We start from the raw sequence: 19199 nt of genomic DNA, 5'->3' as shown, positions 1-19199 counted from the left end.
AAGGGAATAGCAATCTCCCACCTGCTCAAAACACTTAATGAACACAAAAGTCTCTGTCATCTTAGACTGAAAGAAACACAAACAAAATCACAGTTTGCAGGTACCAGCCAAGAGTTTAAAACATGTTAAGTAGCATCAATGCTGATTTCAAAGGTGTCCAGAATACTGTGTACGAAATCCATTGTCCACTTGTCCTTCCTTTGTTGCTCTTATGAACTCTGGATTTTATCACCACAAATATTTTGACATGACAGCTCCTGTTGCTGAGACAAGGAAGTTGTCAGGGCTATGCCCAGCCTTCAAGAAAGTGTGCCACAGTGGGTAGGAATGAACAGGTCAGTTTCCATTGGACTTGTTTCATTTGTTTTCCAAGAGTATATTCACAAGTATAAGCCCTGATGTGAACCCAGAGATAGCTGCAGAACAGACACTTCACCAGTATTGTTAACTTCTTATCAACATTTTTTCCCCACTTTACAAACATTGTGCTGTTCCAGGACAGTTTTAGGAGAGGTTACGTAAGCAAGAGAGTTTAGGAGAGTTTACGTAAGAATAAGGTCATCTGGATTTTGTTCTTGTCTTTTGTAGTGCTTTAAGCCTGGTTCTCCTCAAGGTGTGTCCTGTAACATGGTTCAGGAACTGATTCTTATTATAGATCAGTCTGCTCCTGTCCTCAGAACTAAAGTTAATAAATACCTTACAAATGCAGTTCAGTCTCTTGATCTGCCACTTAAATAGCCTATTTCTCAATCTGAAGTTTAACAGCACTGGAGAATTGTGATTAAGGGTATGTAACTATAGTGCAGTAATTTAATACTCAGATGTGCACAACTCCATAAACAGGTCAGAGCTTTTCCCAGGCCTCTACAAGCAGCAGGCAACAGAATTTTTGCTTTTCCTCTCTCCCACCCCAAAACCACTTTGCTTCAGTAAATATGCATGGAGCACAAGGCAAAGTATTTGTAGTTCCACCTAGCTAAATTTGTGGCTGCTGCTTCCATTAATTTCTTCTTAAAATCCTGGGAAATCCTCGCAGTAGAAATTGCAGTAATAAAGCAGCCTTTGCAGTTGAGCAGTGAATGGGCAGGGAATGCCAGAGAAGAGACTGCATGTACAGCAGCTGGTACATGCTAAAGAGGCCATTTGGTGTGAAAAACAACATGGAAGAGCCAATGTTTATGAATTGTTTGGTTTTCTTTTTTAAACAGCTTTGGAAGGAGCACACCAAGTGGAACAAAACAAGGCAGCTTTCTCTTCTGTTAGACCATTATCTGCACAGGAGAATTCACAACAGTGGCATTGCTGGGGAGATGAACAGGGCACTTCCTCCTGTCATACAACACCACTGAAGGCTATTTCACCATTCAGTCACATTTTCAAGGCCTTTAGTTATTGTTTTTACTTGCCTATGGGCTCTTTCCACCTGATTCCCCAGCTAGAAAACAGAAACAGTCATGTCTTTCATTTGTCCAACACACTGAGATCTGTGTATGAATGTGCAAAGACAGATTTTTTTTTGAAAACAAGTTGAGTGGCTTGTGAAAAATAAACCAAACAAGTGTCATTTTTTAAATTTTGTTTCATTTATTTGGCAGTAATATCCAAACCCCCCTGCTTCAAAAAATTACAAAATCAAGTAAAATAAGTGCACTAAGGAAACCTACAGAATACTGATAAATTTCACACACGTACAGGAGGGAATATAGAGGGAGGAGTGGGACTTTTTTGTTTGTTGCTTAAATTTGGTTTTTTGGGAAAAACAAAACAAAACACCTTCCCTGCCCCTTGTAGTCTGTATAGCTATCATCCCAGAGGGCAATGGCTGAAATTCAGCACTTCCTTCCCCAGCAGCCAGGTCACCCTGCAGGAGTTAGTGAGTCACCAGCCTGCAAAAGCCTGAGCACTGCTCAGTCTGGGCTGCCCTTCCCCTCTAAACAGGGAGCAGAGATGTTTTGGTCCCCTTTGAGAACTGCTACCCTTAGAATGGGCCCTGCTTCCACCACGTCCCTTTGTGGGGGCACAAGGAGGAAGAGGCTCCAGAGGCAGCAGCCCTTCCAGAGGCACTGTTGCTGCACTCCCAGCCTGCTGCCCTAGGCTGCCCTGGGATCTGTTGTATGGCTTCTTGGAGAGCTCCGCTTGCCGGAGACCGCAGCCCGTCCCTCCGCCTTCAGTGCAAGAGCAAGCTCTGTAAACCTCAGCTGCCAGCACACATCTCTGGCTGCCCCAGCAGCCACCCCCATCCACACGGCTGCACAGCCACAGCGGGCAGGAGGGGACAGAGAACACATCACAGTGCAGCCTACAGAAGCCCTGAAGCCGTGCATTCGCCTCCTCTTCCTGCACGTGCTCTGGTTTTCACAGTTGGAGATATTCCTGACTGAACAAGATGTTATCCCTGTCCAGGGAAAGCCTTTAAGGCAAGCTGTTGTGTTTTCTCTAAGGCACTTCAACAACCCTAGCTGGAAGGAAGTGATCTGGGAGGCACTAACTACCTTTTAGAGCAGGGCTGGAATAAAGCAAAACATTATTAACAATGTTCCTGTGACTCCAGAGCCAGCACATGGAGCCCTTTCGCTCATACTCTCAGGAAGGAGCAAGCCTATATCTAATGGGCGCTCCTATTTCACCAAGCACTTCTTCCAGTGCCACCAGAACACAAACAATGACTCTGACCCAGTGTAGCATTGTCCACATTACCCTCAGCTCATACAGACTCATTCCTCTCACCTTCACAGGTGACAGCTACTCAAATCCAGGCCCCCATGAGAAAAAAACCCAAACAAACCAGTCTCCTATATTTATGATGCCAAAACCTCAATGCCAGGGTACATTATAGCTCTCACTGGAAAAGTGGCACTATGCCAAAGTCAGTGGAAGTCCTCTGGCTTCACATAAGGAAAACAGCTCAAAGACCAGACAGCCTTTAACATATCTGGCTCGTGGGAAAGAGCACAGGAGGGACCAAGCTTTCTTCTTTTCCTATGCTTGTAGGTACCAGCTCATTCCTCCTCTCCAAGGAAAGCACTGTGCAAGAAGGGGAAGGTTGGGACTGAAGTCCTGCCAATCTTCACTCAAACCAGACATGCTTTTGCAGATGCAAATAAGCAAAAGGGACTGCAAGATACACAGCAACAACTGCTGAAGTTGCTCACAAACAGAAAGATGGAAGTAACAAGCAGTCGATCAGGGCACATGCAGCTGCTTGGGAAGCACAGCACAGGCATGAAGGGAACATGGATATTTAGGTGTGCATGAAGTACATTTGACTGCATAAGAAAATCAGCTGGGCTTCAGGCTACAGAGGTGACTATCAACAAAAGAGCATTTCATTTACATCTAGGACCAATGCTCTGAGAAACATGTGGGATGAAACTGACCCATGAAGGAATAGGAGAGTGGTCAAAGGTAGTCTGATCAATGACATTGAGAAATGTGTCAGTAATGAAGCTTCCAGCCCTGACTCCAAACTCATACCTGGAATCAAAGAATAATGCTGCTGCCTCACCCCAAAGGAAGATGAAAAGCCCAAGATGATGCCAACAGCATAGCTAAACAGTTTTCTACATAGTTAAGCTTTTTAAGATACTATACTAATGGATTGCCTGGTCCCTCTGTCTCTAGACTGTTTTGAGCAATTTAGAGAGGCACGAGCACAGACTTTGAGCACATGGTCAATGCTAGCTACGAGAGTGAGAGCTAGAGAGCTGCAGTGGCAATCTGTGTCTGGTGAAACTAATTACATCCAACCCTGTCTCTTCTTCCCAGGAGGGACACTGCTGTGCCCCAGCTGGGAAATACCCTGTAGTGCAAGGCTCACAATTTGCCTGTGGTGTTTGTGGCAGCTGAGCGCAGTGCAATACAAACTGTGCATGGGCATTACAGCACTGTCAACAACAAAAACCCACACGCTGGGTTTTCTTGAAAGATCTAGAGCTACAAAACATACAAAAGCTGAATCACTACCATAGGAAATAAAATAATAAAAAACCCGAAACAAAAAAAAAAAAAAAAAAAAAAAAAAAGGGGAGTCAGCATGTGAATGTGATAAGAAAAAAATATGATAGCACCTCTAAGGAGGGGGCAGGGAGAATAAGAGTGAGATGAGGTCAAAAGGAACCATGTTGTGTTGGAGCCCACAATGTACTGGAGGAGCTGCTGGGGACAGTCTTGTGGAAAGCAAGGAGGAATGTGCTGGACTTATGCCAGCAGCATGGCACCACAACTCCCAGGTGTCACACCAGGCTGACCAGCTTTGAGGAACTCGAAGCAAAGGGTAAGGTCCTTGGGTAGTGATGCCCTGCAGCACACGTGTTCAGCCACAAAACTGCCAGGCCTGTATTTCTGCAGCCAAGGGTGGTGCTGACAATAGTATTGACTGAAGACCCCCTTTTCTATCCAGCACTGACCTCCATCCTTTCCCCAGACCCAGAGGAACAAGAAATCCCTGTTGGCTCTTGGAGGGAGCAGCTGTCTGCTCTGGGGAAGGGCCCCAGAGGCTGCTGTAAGTCCCTCCCAGCCTTCCAAGGTCCCAGCAATGAAGCTCCCTGAACAGGTGGGCTCTGCTCCCCTTTCCTGGCCCCATTCTTTGTGTATTACAAAACAAATAACCCATCGCTATACATGTAAATATCTGTGACTGGGCAACTGTAGCAGACACTTGTGCATACTGAGATCAGCACTGGAGGACAGGATGGCAGGTTGGGCCCATCCTCCTGGGCTCCTCCGCTGTGGAGGTCCCTTACATCTCCTTGGTGCTCATTCTCTTGGTCTTCTTAGCCGTCTCCTAGAGAAAAGAGAGCACAGAAGTGAAGCTCTGCACTAACACAGGAATTGGTCGTGCTCTCAAGTCTTTGGTCCATCCACAGGCAGTGCCAACACTGGCTTGTATCTGAAAGCCCCACACCTGTATATGTCCCTACAGGCAAGAGATTTACTCTGCTCCTCCTTCTACCTCTTACCCCCTTCTACTTCTTCTAGAAGTCTCCAAGTGACAGAAATAGAAGGAACCCATCTGGCAAGGGGAGGCTCAGTGCAAGCAGACCTTCCCAGCTTCATGCTGACCTGATGCTTCTGCAGTTCCTGAACGTATCTGGCCATCTCCTCCTCAGTCAAATCTTGATCAGGTCGGTGTCTCTGAGCAGGCACCTTCTCATTCCTCCCTGGAAGCAGAAATGGATTTTGGTGTTTCACAAATAGGGGACACAAATTTCTGATGCTGAACCATGAAGAACAAAGAGAGGCAGGTCAGCCACAGCATCTCTCAAGCTTAGGAAGCCTTTGCTGGAGGATGGTATGGGTGGCTCTTAGAAAGAGAACAGGCCTTGTAGCTGCCTGGGACTTCACAACTTGGGTGTAGAGTCTGTCCCTGTGACTGATAATAAAGCCACGTAGAAGAGGCTGCATATTATTGAAAAGAAACACCTATAATTAGTTCAAACATCTTGGCCTCTTGTAGGGAATAAATGGGAGCTCAGTGTTACACAAGTACGATAACTGATATCTAATGAAGAGGTAATTTTGCTCAATGAAGATGTAAGTTGCTGATGTGTTTGATCTGATTCTTCAGTTTCATTTTTCCTCTAACAATAGCCTCTAACCCCTCTGCTGCTCTGACATGGGCAGAAAGTCAAGGAATCGTTATCCCATTGCATGCCTCTGCTGCGAATGCAGGGGACAAAGTGGGCAGCGAGAACAGGTGTTGCATAGCAACTTTGAAGGTTGTTTCTGGGGAGGCAACAAAAAGAGTCTCTCATTCTGTTGCTTAATCTGTGACACCTACACACAGCTCCTCTGGCAGCTCTATTAATACTACAGTTGTCTTTTCTCAGGTGAGTTCCTGCTGCTACAGCTAAGTCTGAGCTGAGGTGATCCTGAAGCCTCTGCTGCAGAAGATCAGATAAACATGAAAAGCTCTGTACACACTGCTGCCTTTTCCCTCTCTCCTACTCTGCCCAAGCTACTGACTATAGATCTGAACCAGTGTACTCCTGGCAGGTCCCACACAGCCCTGAAATAAAGCTCCTGCAAGGGCCTGGTTTCTAGGGAAGAAGGATGTAAAAATGCAGCAAGGGCTGGGTTTCTAGGGGAGAAGGCCAGAGAAATGCAGCACCATGCTGGGAGGATGGATGTGGCTCCTTGGGAAGGACCCTTACATTTGCTAACACAGGGAAAAGGTGGCATTCTACTGGCCCTGAACTATGTGTGAGAAGGTGAAACAGAGAGCTGTTGTTCACAACTGCCCCATGACCTCTCACAATTGTACCATGGCTGTGCAAGTTTAAGGGCTTTCCAAAGGAGGAACAAACAACCCTTCCTTACCATAGCACCACCTCCCTTCATCAGCATTATTCTACAGTTTTTGTGGAAGGAAGCTAAAGTGCTTTCTTGGCATTGGATGAAGGTTCCTATATCCCCTCTTGATTGAGACAGGATCCTAGATCCTGTTTTGCAAATTCCATAAACACAGATACAGTGAAGATATGGACACATATACAGGAAAGCTGACTTGCTCACGCCTACACATACAGTAGCAGCCAGTGACCTACTTGGTTTGCACCAGCTGGATGCAGAGTAGCTCTAGTCTGGAAGATTTAGTGCTGAATTTTAATGACACCAAATCCAAACTACAAACCCCAACAGCATTGCCCCGAGCCCAGTAACACACTTTCTGACCTCTGCAACAGTACCAGCTTGGGTTTGACTAAGGTGGACTGAGTGAGGGTTATGCAGAAACCAGCCATGGAGAAGCTGAGGAAAAGCTGGAGAGAGAGCCCTGGATAGCTGGTGCCTTTGGGAAGGCACAGAGTGAGAATTCTTTTGTCCAAACCCAAACCCAGTAACTTTCTGGAGAGCATACGGACCCTCGCATGTCATTGCGGTGCACACCCAGTTCCCACAGGCACAGACGCAGCGGTTGCACTCCACCTGGGTCTCTGCTCCGTCCTCATAGGTCTCATCTTCCAGGGCACACTCTGCAGAGGCACAAAACAAGGGCAGTGCTTGTGAGAGAGCAAGCAGGCTAAAGACAACATACTTTGGAGATGCCTTGAGAGAGAAGATGAGGTTGAAGGGGAAGTCTTCCTTTCCCCAACCACCAGAAGTTTCCTCCTGACTAAAATATTCATGCTGAATTTGGTGAGTGAAATCAGCCAAAATAAAATTTGGGAAAGTCAAAACCTTTGTTTTTCTTCCTCAGAAGAACATATTTCAATTTCTCAATTCCAAATGAAATCTCAGCATTGGATTTGTTTGAATTTCCTTATTTGTTACACAAAGAAAAGAACCCCTGAAATGAAAGTTTGGGTTATTCTGATCCAGGTGGGGATAAGTTGGGGAAATGATTTGGAAGGATAGTGAACTTTGAGATGGTCATCAGGGAGGCTCTCTGTGTGAAAGGCAGAGCATAGCAGGACTTTGGTCTGACTTTCCTAAGTTATCCAGCCATGAACTCCTCACATGATTGACCTCTGCACTGTTAAATACCTACCTTGACCTTACAAGCATACCATACCCATTCAACCTATGTCCTTGCTTCTAAAATCCAAACCTTTCTTATTACAAGAGCTGCAGGAGCTCTGGGACAGTAAAAGCAGTACTCTCATCAATGCAGGAACAAAGGGTGCTGTTGGATGAGAGGCAGGCATATATTAGAATTATCTCTGGCTGTGGGAGTTACAGCACCCTATGTCTGGCCTGAAGCTGATCTCTTTTCTTTCCTCCCTTCCCAGGACCCCTCTTGTTCCCCAAGATAAGTGAGGAGTTCCTACTTTTCTCTGGTGGGTTGAAGGATGGGCTGAGGCACTTGAGAAATTCATTGAAGCTGAGCTTCCAGTCAGCATTTTCATCTGACAGCTCGATGAGGGCATCTACGCAGAGTCCCCTGAAAGGAAACACAGAGGCTTGTTCTGCACAGGGCTAGGTCAGTCCCTGCTCTACTGAGTGAGTAGAGAGTCTCTACTCTTCAGAGTGCAGGTAACTAAAAACAGTAATAACCAGGGAGACTCCAAGATGTCTGGCAGAAGTGGCTTCTCTAAGGAAACCTCATGGGATACAGAGAAAAGAAAAACAGTCGGAAAATACTCTCTGTCTGGCAACGGACTGGGCAGTGGGGGGATATTCAGAAAAGCAGGAATCGGACATCCAAGTTTGTTGACATCTGCATGCTGTCACACAGGTAGAGATGCAAGCAGAGCATAACCACAAACAGCCTTTTTTCACACAGCAGCAGACACAAAAAGAGGGAAACCTCTCATACAAAGGCTGTGTATGAATGGTGTTTTCCCACCATCTGCCCTGCACTGGATGTAGCTATTAGGCAAAAGGTGAGGGCAGTCCCCAGGAAAGCTAATTTATTAGGAAATAGAAGATGATAAATCTTCTGTTACCCAACTCCTTCCTGGCTGCACAAGTGCTAGATTTAGGGCAAAAAAAGATTTGAATACGTGCCTAACATGAAGGGTAGAGATAGGTCTGCTCCTCTTGTGTGTTCACACCCATTTAAGTTGGAAGCCACTTCATACACAGTTAACTCTGTCAGTGCAAACCCTAGCTGATATTTACCATGAGTGAATCTCCATGTTCCATTCTACCACATCTGCCCCCCTGGCCCTCCCTCTGGTACCCTATCCACTGCCCACCTCAGCAACTTGTTGGTCTCCTGGTCCATGTAGGTGGTGATGTTGATGGCAGTCTCATTCTGCTCCACAAATTTCAGGAATTCAGTGGAGTCCAAGCGAGAATCACCATCATCAAAGCTCTGTAGGGGAAGATGGGAAGATGTGAGAGGCTCTCATTTATCAATTCAAAGTACCCCTTCCTTCTTCCTCTTCCATACATACATAGCATTTTGAAGCTTTAGTGAGACAAGTTCCATTATCCCTGTTTTTCACAAAGAAAGAGACACAGAAAAAAGCAGCAACATATCCATATTAGCCTCAGAATAAGAGAGAAATGATCCTAGCCTTGTTCTCACAGATAAGCTACACTGCCTCTCATTCATCTCCTGCTGCTTGATTTATGGCTCTAACCCTATTTCTTCTCTTTGTTTCAGCCAGCTCTTAGCTTTCTTATATACCTCCTGCCTTGAAGCAGACCAGCTGCATTCAAGGAGGTGTCAGCTTTCAAATATGTGTAAATCCAAAGCTGTGCCTGGACTCTGACAGTGACAGAGGGGAAAAATCACAGGAAGCAATTTTCTGCTGATTCCAGGGAAAAAATTTAATGCAATAGCACAACACCTCACCATCAACATCTTAAGGTCCTGACAAGACTCCTGGCATTGAAGAGCAGTGTTTTTTAGCCCCAAAATCCTGGCTGTACTCCCAAAGAAGTAATTGCATTTTGCTTTCCTGTTTGGAGATGTGACAACTCAGTGCTGGGCACTCAGCAGGAACTGCTGTGCCCCCTCAGAGACAGCTGCATTGCTGTGAGTGGAAAATTAATCCTGCACACAGACTGCTGCCACCTAATTTTTGCTCTGTGATTGGGGCAGGTCGTTGTGGCTCCTTGCACAGTGCTCTCAGGAATGCTGGAATAGACACTGCCTGTTGTTACCTCTATGTGTTTCAGGAGAAACATCTAGGGCTAGGGAAATAATCCTGTGTAACTGCTCCACATGTCAACTTCCAATAGACTTTGAAGCCTCTTGTCCTGCTTTTTATTGTGAAAATGACTGCAGTTCTCTTAGTGACCCAGACTGTTAAGTGAGTTTTCTTGCCTTTAAAGTTATGGTCTACATTAAGGCATTCTCACAGAGATTCTCCAAAATGGAGCAGCTTCCCACTACCGCTCTTGCTCCTCTTGAAATAATGTCCTTCAAGGTCATGACCTGCCTGACAAACAAAGCACATCCCAGTGAGCCCCACAAGTCAGGCTTCCAGGAGGGAAAATAGCTTAATGCCACATCTACACACCTCCCCATCAAGGAGAAAAGGAAAAGCTTCATTTCAACTATGCCTCCAGTGTTTCCTACATGCAGGACAGGAATCAGGTCATTTGCAGGAATGCAGAGCATGAAGAGCCCCACAGCTTGGCATGACAAAATTCCTCCAGTAACAGCAGACACTCGTTGCTGACACAAATTTCAGAGTGTTTGAAGCCATTCGGTTTGCTTTGCCTTGATTTGTCCCAAATGTTCCAAAGCTTAAAGAATAAGGTAGTTGAAAAGGTGGATTACCACCTGATAGAGAATCACAGAATCATTAAGGTTGGAAAAGACCTCCAAGAACATCGAATCCAACCTTTGATTGAACACCACCTTATCAACTAAACCACAGCAGCAAGTGCCACATCCAATTGTTTCTTGAACCCTCCCAGGGATGGTGACTCCACCACCTCCCTTGGCAGCCACTGTTTCCCCAGCCTGTAGTTCTGCCTGGGATTGTTGTGACCCAAACACAGGACCTGCCACTTGCCCTTACTGAACCTCATACTTGGCCATGGAAATTCTCCCTTTGGTACAAGCAGAGGTATTTCTTTGCCAGAAGATCTCTCACCCAGTGGCTGGGATCAGTGCCCCAGAAAAAGTGGGACAGAAAAGAGAACATGAGGCTGCCTGCCTCTGAGCTGCAGCCTCAAGATATCACCAGGATGCTGACAGGCATGGGGACAGTGGGTGTGAACGGCTTGTGTGGTGACAGTAGAACAAGGCTGTGGCTGGCTTATGCATTTCAGCAAAGCCCATGACCTGGGGAGACCCTGCAAAAGTGGCTGAGGACAGCACATTTGTAGGGAGAGGGACTGGCACAGGACATTGCTGCTTTTGGGTGCTGGCAGGCACTGACAGGAGCGCCCAGAGCAGTGGATTTCCACAGACAGAGCAGCATTAAAGGCTGAAATGTGAGGATGCTTTGTGGAGTGAGGGGATCAGCTCCTCTGTCTCACCAGGGGGTGCCATTGCCATGGCAAATTTGCTTGCAGTGCTAACTCCTGTCAGGCACCATTAATCTCTGGCTGTCAACAGATCATGATTTAAACGCTCTCCCCTCTTCCCCACCTGCTCCTCCAGCTCCATCCCGAATGCTTTGAAGTCTCTGTCAGGAGCCAGGCGTGAGGGGGAGGGACACAGTAGTGCATGTGGCAGGAGCATGGGAGAAGCTTGGGATCTGCTGGTTACAGAAGGGGGTGCAGATGGGCTGAGGGACAGACTGACAGGTAGGAGGGAGGAACATGATTATTGCAAGGCCCAAGACTCAAGTGGCTCTTTTCACTCTGCAGCATACTAGGGAACTGCCTAGCTCTCAGCCACAACTGGGACATATTCCTTAAAGCCCCCAAGTTATGCCCATCTCAGCATGGCCTTGGGGCTATCTAGACCAGAGGATCAGCAGCCCCTGCCACAGCTTCCCACATTTCTAGCACTTTCACCTCTTTTCCTCTGGCTTTTTACCCCTGAGATTAGTTCTCTATTCTGCTACAAGCACAGGTGGCTTGCTCTCTTCTTTTTCTCCAGGGCAGGTCAGACACCAGGAGTCAGAGATGCCTCACATCAGGTTGTCACAAGCTGTGTCGGTGTCTCAGTCGGTGGCTGCTGCAGGCAGCCCGTAACACATCAGGCTGTAGGACTTACCAGAACCCTCTGGTCCTCAGCTCAACAGGCAAATCACACACTGGAGCCTCTCAGCTGGGGGCACAGCAGCTGTTATGCAGTGACAAGGCAAGAAATGCTGTCTGGGCTTTGAGGCAGGTGCTGCTGTACTTGCCTTGAAGTATTTGTCCAGGACTTCGCTGTAGTTACTGCCCTTGGAGAACCACCCATCTGGGATAATCTCAGCTTCCAGCCACTGGATGACCCGGCGACGAAGCTCGTCCCTGTCCGACTGGTAGCAGACAACTGTAATGGGAGACAGTGCAGCAGAAGGAAAAACAGAGTGAGAGAAATCAAGCTGGCAGGCAGATCACAAAGAGAGGACTGGAAATAAAAGCCAGCCAGCTCGCCCAGATGGCAGCTTGCAGCCCCTCGGTCGGTCCAGTCCTTGGAGTTACATCACTGCCAGATCCAAGCAGATGTGTCATGTGCTGAATAGTGGATGGGCTGTTGGTGACACCATGTGGCACGGCTGGAAAACAACACTCCTGCCGAAGCTCTCCCTTCCCATTCCTGAAGCTTGTGGAAGAACAACCCGGAGCTGACTCATCTTGGTGTGAAGAGTCCCAGACTGAGGGAGGAGGTAACTGATAATGTCCCCAGGCTTCCCAACACTGCATAGAATTGTCATTCAGCTGGCAACCCTAAAATATCAAAACCTCTATCCACTGCAAGGGGGAAGACTAGACTGAGCAAGTCTTTCTACCACTCTGTCTCCAAGACTTGAATTTTAGGGCCTACTATCTCAGGAAATACTGTTTCTTCAAAGCCCTGGTTTGCCCACTCTGACTGGAAATGAGAGGGGTTCAGGTTGGGCTTCTTCCCACACAGTGCTTGTCAGTGTCACAGGTTTCTCCAGGGCAGGTACCATTTTGTGAGCTAGTACAAACTGCATTTAGAAACAAAAATGAAAGCCTAGCTGGGAATTGTCACGCCTGCCCAGTGGTCAGTGAAGCCAGAAAAGTAATCAGTGTGCATTCATGTCACATACACACACTAAGGATCTTCTGCATCCAGTGACTTCTATCACAAACAGATGGAGAGGTGAAAAAAAATCACCTCTGTAGGGATTCTGCATATTTAATTTTGTACTTCTTTAAAACTGCTTTGGGGTGGTGGCCATGCTCTGGCATGGTCCTTCCTCTTTAGTTTGTATGAGGCTTTGTTCTCATCTGTCGTAGGAAGTTAAAATTGATGATTATAGAGCTCCAGTACTTAGAGGGCATGACTAGGAAAAGGCTCTCCTGATGACAAGCCATGGCCCTAAATCCAGTGTTAAGTACACATGGCAATACATAAGGGGAGAAACCAAGCACAGGGAGTCAAAGAGTCTTCAAAGTTAGGTAATCATAGAATCAGTTAGATTAGAAGAGACTCAAGATCATCTTGTGGACTGATGGTAGAGGCAGTTCAGCTCCTGACTCTGCCTCTGCACCCATTGGTTCATCACTCCTAAAGCAACGTTTCCTTTTAAAAGAGTGCTCCACCCCTCAGTCTGGGTGATGAGCACCCAGTTTGAGTCCCTGGGGGCAAACTGGGTTTCATTGCACTTTGTCTATGCTGAGTCCCTGAGACATCCCAGCCCAGTGAAAAGCCCAGGAGATGTATGAGCTCTGAAAGGTTACCCAAGAGTAAAGAGCTGGGCGATCACATTTCAGCTGATTTATCAACTCAGACTCTTCTACAGCCCATGCAGGATATGACTTTTACACAGAGCTCTGCAGTCCCCCAGCACACCCTCTGCTCATCTCCCAGAGCATACAAATTCATACAGCCAAACAGGACACAGCTTCTTACCTGGACTTGCAGCTGGATTCTCAGACTTCTTCTCTGTTAATGGAAAGACAGAAGAGGACATTTCTGATGCAGTGTGAAGCAATACAAATCTCTTTCCATCATGGGTAAAAGCAGAGGAACCTGGAAGTCTTTGGATATATGAAGGCCACATATATGATTGAGGGACTGGAATCCCCTGGACCATGAGGAGATACTGAGGACAGTTTAGACTGAAGAATTGAAGGCTCAGGGACAATCTCACCAATGCTTATAAATCTGATGGAAGGAAATGAGGAAGACTGCACCAGACTTTTATCCATGGTATTCAGTGACAGGGCAAGAGACAGTGGGCACATATTTAAGCACATAAAACTCTGTCTGATCACAAGAAAACCATGCAGCTGATGTGTGTGTGTGTATCTGTCTGTCTGTCTGTGAGTTAAACAGCCCCACTGATGATGTAAAATCCTTGCTCCTAAAGTTATTGAGGTTCCTTAGGAACATGGAGGATAGTATTGGTTTTAGGAGGTTATCCTCAGAGCATGACTTTTCCTCAGCAGTTAAACTGAAACACTTACCTGGCTGAATCCAAAAGCTTAGAGTGAGGCAGCAGGAGCAAAAGGTTGTCCTGCTCTCCTGAGTGCCACACTCCCAGAAGCTTCAGGAGACAATAGCTCCAAGGTCCCCCCACAGTCAAGATGTCAGGGTTTTGAGTGCACTAATGAGGGCCTTAATGACCCTGCTGGCCTCACCTAGAGCCTCCATCCAAACTCTCTAACTGTGAACCATGAGGCTCCATTTCATATCTGATTCCTTAACTCCTAGTCCTTGCCTGTGATTATTATGTTGTAGCCATGCCTGTCTCCTGCTCTGTTGCAACCACTCTCTTCCACAGACTGTTGATCCAGGCCCTCACCTGGTGACTGTGTTCCCACCTTGATCTCAGCCCTGCTTCAGACTGCATCACTATGAGCTCCTCTGGCTCTTGTCTGATTCTGGTTACCAGAATCACCAGCCCTGACTTCACAACTTGATTTCAGGCCTTCTTCATCACTGCCAGCTTGCCTGGTCATCTGGACTCTTGCTTGAATCTGGCTACTGTTCAGAGGCTTGCCTTGTTTACCCCACTCAGCAACTGTGGGACAAGGTCATGGCTGGTGAGGCCTCTGCCTTGCCTTGTTATCATGCCATGCTTCCTTTCCAGCTCTTTGTCCCTGAGAGTGCAGCCAGCCCTCCTTGCCAGGGTTACCTTTGCAGTGGCCATCGTAATCCACCTGGATCTTGGAGCCGGTGAGGCAGGCGTCACGGTGCAGCTCACAGTGGTTCAGGTATGTCTTGCCATTGCTCCCGCACACAGGCCTCTTGTGAGGCTTGCATTTCTGTGGGAGAGCCAGAGAACACAGCCTTTCACCTGCCTCCTTGGGACAGCTTGGTGAGTCCAACCATACCCAGCTCAGAAGTCCTTGGCACGGTCCCCTTGGCCCTGTGTTTGGAACAGGCTGGCTCACCTATCATTAGCCCAGAAAAACCCACACAGGGAAGTCTGTGGGTGTGAGTTCAAAGGCCTCACTTCATCCCAGTTTCCATCACCACCAGCATGACAGGAATCTTTCTGAAAGCAGACCTCTGCAGAGAAATCAGTGCTCAGCATAAATATGGAGCATAATCCTGCAACTGCTGCTCCATGTGCTGTGGCCATGCCTGCCCAGAGGTGTTTCTGTGCCTCTGGTCTCTGCACCTGTGCTTGCTTGGCTCCATTGCATCTCTCTGCAGACTCTGCTCCACCCTTCTGCAACCAAATGGCAGAATAAGCATCGGCCATGAACAAACAGCACAGCCTACAGCAAAGAGAGAGTTCACCAGTGCCACTGTTCAGGCTATGAGCTTCTCTCTCCTGTCCCTTTTGGTCTGGCCAAGCCTACCCAGAGTGACAGACTCTCTTCCTACTAACAGGGCATTTCCCTCTCCAGTGCCCAGGCTGGTCATGCCAGAGCTGGAAGCTCTGAGGGAAGGGGGAACAAAGAGCCACATGGCCATTCCCAGGAGCCAGGCAGAAATGTTTTGAAGGCACGGAGCAGAGCGCAGTAGGGAGACATTGTGTCCCTACAGCTGGGAAAGACTCTTCTAATCATCTCTGACCCCCTGCTGGATAAAGCTATTCATCCTTACAGCACTCTACCACAATTATTTCCATTTTACAAAAGCTGATTTTTAGTAGGGTGCTTGTAACCTCCTCAAACACGGCGCCAGTGAGGTCAGGCTGTCTTGGAGCTCACAGACCACTCCCTAGAGTGCCCTTCAAAGCCAGCTGCACATCCAGACCCCACTGGGCTTTCCCAACAAAAGTCTCCTGTGCGTGTGAAGACCCTAGGCAGTCCTGCAAGCAGCACAACTGTGAGTCCCAGACTGTATCTACCCTACAGGGCTCTTCCCCCACACAACACTGGAAACAGTCCTGCTATTTGAAGAGCCACTGTGACTTTGCAGCTGCTTCAAAACAGCCATAGCCTTATTCCATCATGGGATCCTTCCAGTGACAGAAACCCATCTGGGGGGTGATGGTGGTGACACCTGTTACAGACACAGAACCTGTGCTGCTCCCATACCTCAATGCAGAGGCAGGTTGGCTCTCCCTTCTCTGTCACTGCACACTCACGCCCAGCTCCACAGAAAACATTGGCACAGATCTTAGATTTGCTCCTTGGCTCTTCCTGCAAGATACAACGTGAGAAACACAAAATACATCATTACCCAGAAGAGTAAAAACATAGTTAAAAAAAATAGCACATTTAACTGGTATCAGGACCAAAAAGGTACCACAGTGTTAAGGTGGGGGTGACAGAACAAGAGAGACGTGACTTCAATAGATGGACAGCTCAGACAATAAGAAGCAGCAGACACAAGAACAAGGGCTGCAGTCGCAAGAATACAGGGTTTCCTTCAGGTCATTCCTGGAAAATCACCTGGGACAAGTGGAGCAAACATGAGCAAGAGGAAGTCTAGCATGAATGGCAAGAATAATTTGCTCATGTCAAGGACTGCTGTCTTTAAAATTTCTTTTCACAGAGGGTAGGGAGCAGAAATGTCTTTGCTTGAGACACTTAGGAAGAAGGTGAATGTATCCCTAGAGAAAGGTAAAATACAAACAGGCAGAAGAAATTGCCATCAGGCACGAGATTATGTCCTTGTCACAAAAAACTGACCCATTATCTTGCTTTCACTAGTCCAGATCAAACACTTTAAAGGAAGAACACTGTCATGGACGAGATAATTATCCAGTAATCCTCCCATAATGAAAATTCCTTCCTGGTTCCTGACAGCCTGCAGTTGACTTATGTCCAGCACAATTTATATGCTTTACAGTTTTTTCCTAGCCAAAGTCATCACAAGTATTGTTGTTCACACAACTGTCAAATATTTTCTTTTTTTTTTCTTGGTGTCCCACAGCATTCCTAAACTGGTGATGCCCAGTGTGGAATATTTCCATAGTTTAATCATACTTTTGATACAAAAAAATCCACTTATTTTTATCCATTTAATGCCTTTTTTAATAGATTTTTAAAAGAGAAGGTAGTTCCAGGGCTCAGACTTTGAAGAGCCTGGCTTAATTCCCTGCTTTGTCATTAATTTCCTTTGTGACTCTCCTTTCACCAAACATTTTCCACCTGTATGCTGAGCATCTGGTTTATGCCAGCCAACTGGCATCTGCAACAGTTTTGCATCAGAAAGAAGATTGAGGAATGAAGAATAATCAGTGAGATAAGTCAATCACATCTGCTGTGTTTCTTTCCTCTAATACAAAAATGTTTTTTCACCTTCTCATCATAGTATTATTCTTCAACTCTGCTCATTTGTGGCATCTTTGTACCTCCACCATTTACTTTTGAAAATAGGTGGTTAAAAAAGGAACAGAATTTGTCAGAAGAGTAAGCATTATTGACAAATGCTGAACACATTTTTTCCTCCTAGTTTTTGTTTGTTTTGCTTTTAAACCACAATTTCACAGAGAGGTGCTGTCTTTACTGAACAGCCCACAGAGACAGCCAGATCATTTTCTGAATAACCTTGTCCTGGTCTTCAGAATGGTTTGTTTGCTGGCCTAGTGCACAATTCATCAAACCTGAGAAGGTCTTTTCAAAGCACTGCAGGAGTCCCTCCAGGTTCACATAGTGACAAACATCTTTTGGATTCTCCGCAGGTGTTCCTATTTTGCTGCTTATTCTGTCAAATACAGTATTTGGACATGCCAGTCTTAGCTGAGAAATGTATTCCATGTCCCAGGCCTGTTCTCCCCATGAAGACAGCATTCCCCTCCTTCTGCCTTTTTATCTCCTTTCACATAATGTTTCTGAGTTACAAGTGACACACTATCCCTTCTACTGCATCCAGCTCTCTCTAGTCACCTTCCAGGGGAGGGCTGGGGTAAATGAACTGGGCGCTTCTGGGGTGAGATGGAACAACAGGAGTACTTCACTGCACAAAGCAACCTCGTGCGTCTCAGGACAGGGAAGGAAGAATAGCTCATTTTGCAAAATGCACAAGAAAAACCCAAATTGTCCAAGGCTGGAGTGTGACTTTGGGCACTCAAACACCTAAAATGCAATGTAGCTACCAAAGTGCTGATCCATTTAAGGGGTTTTGAACAACTTGTCTATCCCTTCAAGCAGTCAAAGACAGGAAAATGCGGCTGGGCACAGCTTTGACTGGCCACCCAGTGAGGTCTGTAATCCAGGTGCCTGGCAATAGACAGCAGTACTCTGCCTCTCCCTAGACAGGCAGGCCTGCCAGCAGCCACCTTCCTGTCCATGCCCACCAATAGCAAGCCTGGCTTTTGGTTCCTGGCTGGGACTTAGGGCACTGCTGCAATGCAGCTGGTCTCAACAAGCATCTGCAGTGCCCAAGCTCAGATTGCGGGACTCCTCTCCCCAAGGGAGCTCACTTGGAAACCCAGTCTCCAATGGGGCCTTCCACAGCTCCCTCCCTGGTAGTGCTAAAGCCCAGGAACCATCCCAGCTATTCCATTGGAACTTGGGCTGGGGATGCTGCAGCATGACATCACCAGAACAGTTTCTGAAGACACCCTGCCACATGGCTAGAAGGCCACATTACTCTGATTTTTCTTATTAATCAAAGCAATACAATTTCCTGGTTGCTGCTTCTTATTGCCCTAAGTTGTCCTAGGCTGGCAGGGGGTTGGGGCTGATTGCCACATTGCAGCATGGCTTTCTCCACCTCAGGATTCAGCCAGAGGAAGAAATGAAGCAAGCTGCTCTGCCTGCCCTCTCACTCCAGCACAGGGTTTCTCAAACCCAGCTGTGGCATACCACAGGGTGGGAGCTCTTTCTAGCAGCTCCTGGCTGCCTTCCCAGCAAATGTGGGAGTCTCCTGTGCACAACTGACAGCGTAACAGGGACAGAGGTGGATGACTGGATGAGTACAGTGGGGGTCTGCAAATGAGGCTTTATAATCTCCCAGTTCTCTGGTGATCTCCCAGAATCTACCAGTCAAACTGGTTTCTTGTGACAGATACTCTGATCTTACCTTGGATCTTGTGATGTTTGCTTTTTATAAAGCTTCACTGGCTGGAGTCATGTGAGTGAGGATGGCAGCTGCCACTTTTAATATTAAATAGCCCATCCTTGCAGCTTCCTTGTAAAAGCTTAAAAATATAAACCGCAAGTTTTTCAAATTTAAAATTTTAAATTAAAAAAAATTCTCTACAGTGTTTCAACATCATTGCCCTTAAATTAATTAATATCAGGATTTGCTGGAATCACAGCTTTTACACTGCTTTGTCTCTGAGAGCTGCTGCTGCCTTTTCTGTCATCCTGTGCTTGGG

At 46.8% G+C, this 19199-nt stretch overlaps 1 protein-coding gene across 1 annotated transcript in view; it reads right to left on the bottom strand.

The window, feature by feature from the left end:
* Positions 1–1615: 1615 nt before the first annotated feature.
* Positions 1616–19199, bottom strand: part of FSTL1 (follistatin like 1) — a 51997-nt gene continuing 34413 nt past the window's right edge. Inside the window, exons 3-11 of the mRNA XM_084226069.1 lie at positions 15967–16071; positions 14610–14739; positions 13382–13414; positions 11700–11830; positions 8637–8755; positions 7767–7879; positions 6861–6971; positions 5062–5159; positions 1616–4783 (exon numbers count right to left, since the gene is read on the bottom strand). Coding sequence (XP_084082195.1) covers positions 4739–4783; positions 5062–5159; positions 6861–6971; positions 7767–7879; positions 8637–8755; positions 11700–11830; positions 13382–13414; positions 14610–14739; positions 15967–16071 — 885 coding nt within the window. The 3' untranslated portion in view covers positions 1616–4738. The remainder of the gene's footprint in view (positions 4784–5061; positions 5160–6860; positions 6972–7766; positions 7880–8636; positions 8756–11699; positions 11831–13381; positions 13415–14609; positions 14740–15966; positions 16072–19199) is intronic.

Source organism: Fringilla coelebs, assembly GCF_963513975.1.
Source record: "Fringilla coelebs genome assembly, chromosome: 2".
In the NCBI taxonomy this organism is placed as follows: domain Eukaryota; kingdom Metazoa; phylum Chordata; class Aves; order Passeriformes; family Fringillidae; genus Fringilla; species Fringilla coelebs.
Note: the sequence above shows the minus strand (reverse complement) of the source record. Positions and strands in the feature narration are given on the sequence as shown.